Raw genomic sequence first — 2098 nt, forward strand, 5'->3', positions numbered from 1 at the left:
CTGGAGCCGCCGAGGGGCCGGTACGCAGTCACGGACACACCTCTGGACTGGCAGAAGCTGATCAGGTTCTTCTGAGCAAGGTACGGGTGGCACTCGATCTGCGAGGACAATCACAGCTGACCGAGACCACTCGGACCCATGTCGGCATCCCAGCCCTGCCCCCGACGAGCCGCGTGGCCATCCCAAGCCCGCGGCCCACGCCTGGCAGTGAAGGGCCGGGCTGCGGGGCTCAGAGGTGCCGCCCGTAGACAGGCCTGAGGGATGGCGTCAGGGCACACCGTGGCCCCGGTACGCGGGCCACTAGTGGGCATCGCAGGTGTCGTCGCTCTTTGTGACCGGCTGCTTGGCCACTGGGGCGAGTGCTGCATGGGGGCGGGGACTTGGGCCTGGGTTCTGCTCGCAGACACCTGGCTCCCCAACATGTAGGTGGACGGCAGGTGCTCGGCGAGTGTTTGTCCAGCGGATGACTGAGGCAGGGGAGGCACGCGTGACAAACACGCTGCGGCCAACCCCCGGGGGCAGCTCAGGAAACTCGAGAGCAGGCTCCCGCCTCCTGCACGTCCTGAGTGCCCACCTGCTTCCAGCCGGGAGAGGCTTAGAGTAAACACGCGGCAGAGCGGGTTCAGAACCACGGACAGTGCCCGCAGGCCAGGAGGCACAGCCAGGGACCTGAAGGAGAGGCCGCTGGCTCCCCAGAAACCCCTCGAAGGGGTGCTGCTGGGGTTCACCACCCACTGGGTGGCAAGGCCTCCCCACCTCACAGCCTGGGCGGCAGCACGCCCCTAATTTAAAGTACCACTAAGCCGATGTCGGACACACGGCGGGAGCAGCTCTGCACAGAAACAGCCTGTGTGCCCGAGGTCTGGAGGCGGGGAGACCAGGGGCAGCAGGCTGGATGTGGGCCGCTCCCCATGCTGGTGGCCAGAGCCTCGGAGAGGCTGTGGCCGGCCCTGGCTCTGGTCGCTGCACAGTGTGTGCTCACCGAGCTGCCTGCGAGGCCCAGCCACGGGGATTCCTGCGTCTGCTGTGCCTCGGTTTGGAGTGCCATTTACACCAAGGTGCAGAACGCGATGCTCTGTTCGGAGTGTCCCCAAAGTGGGACAGCCCGAAGGCCTTTCGACAGCAGACGGGACCCTCGCATGGGGACAAGGTGGACGGCCCCGCGCGAACACGGGAGGCCCTGACACACATGCTGCGTGTGGGGAGCCAGACCCAGAGGAGCACGCGTGTCGCACGTCCGGGCACGGTCCGCAGGCCAGCCTGCGCTGTCAGACACGGGCAGCCCTCGGCGGGAGGGGGCTCCTGGGACGCCGGCCGTGGGGTTTTTCCCAGGGCGAGGGCCGTCATGGGCATGTACCAAACTCTGATCTCACGTATGCACTTTTTGCAAATACACAAGATGCTAATAAGAAGTTTAAGTAAAATAAATGTCCTTCACCTTACAGAGCCAGCTAGTCTATGAAACTACCCCTCATCCTGCGGCATCAAAGTCTCAGCAGCGTCTGAGAACCTTTCGGTTGTCCCGCGGTTTCCCGCTGCAACCTGCTCGGCTGGGGAGAGGGGGGAGGGGCCCTTGGCTCTCCCCCGGGAGGCCGGCGGCCTCTGACCATCACCAACGAGGGATGAGGGCCTGCCAGGCCTGCTGCTATTTCCCAAGACAGCTGCTGACCCCCCACGGCTGCACACGGGGAGACGCTCATCTCTCGCCTTCCATCCAACGCCACCTCCTCACAGACACGCCTTTGAAAAGGCCTCGCCCGCCCGCCGTCACCGTCCACTGCCCCGTGTCACCTTCCACAGCCTGCCTCGTGCTCTGCCCCTGCTTTCGTCTCCAGCACGCGGTGGGGACAGCGGAGAAGCCGGCTGTGTCAGCTAAAGCTGCTTGGCGTCCACAGCTCACCTGGTTGGTCAGTGGCTTGAACCGCAAGTTGGGTTTACTCAAAAGTCTGTCCAGCTGCTCGTGGTTGAAGTTGGACACTCCGATGGCCTTCACCAGCCCTGCGTCCACCAGGTCCTCCATGGCCTAGCAGGGACGAGAACGACTTGTGGCGTGGCCGTCCACTCCACTGACCACCTGAGGCACGCGCTCCTTCGCACG

At 64.6% G+C, this 2098-nt stretch overlaps 1 protein-coding gene across 1 annotated transcript in view; it reads right to left on the reverse strand.

Moving 5' to 3' along the window:
• The window catches only part of AKR1E2 (aldo-keto reductase family 1 member E2), an 18266-nt gene that overhangs the window by 3802 nt on the left and 12366 nt on the right, over positions 1-2098 (reverse strand). Inside the window, exons 3-4 of the mRNA XM_023536981.1 lie at positions 1901-2023; positions 4-98 (exon numbers count right to left, since the gene is read on the reverse strand). Coding sequence (XP_023392749.1) covers positions 4-98; positions 1901-2023 — 218 coding nt within the window. The remainder of the gene's footprint in view (positions 1-3; positions 99-1900; positions 2024-2098) is intronic.

This window comes from Pteropus vampyrus, unplaced genomic scaffold, assembly GCF_000151845.1.
Source record: "Pteropus vampyrus isolate Shadow unplaced genomic scaffold, Pvam_2.0 Scaffold175, whole genome shotgun sequence".
NCBI classification, from domain to species: domain Eukaryota; kingdom Metazoa; phylum Chordata; class Mammalia; order Chiroptera; family Pteropodidae; genus Pteropus; species Pteropus vampyrus.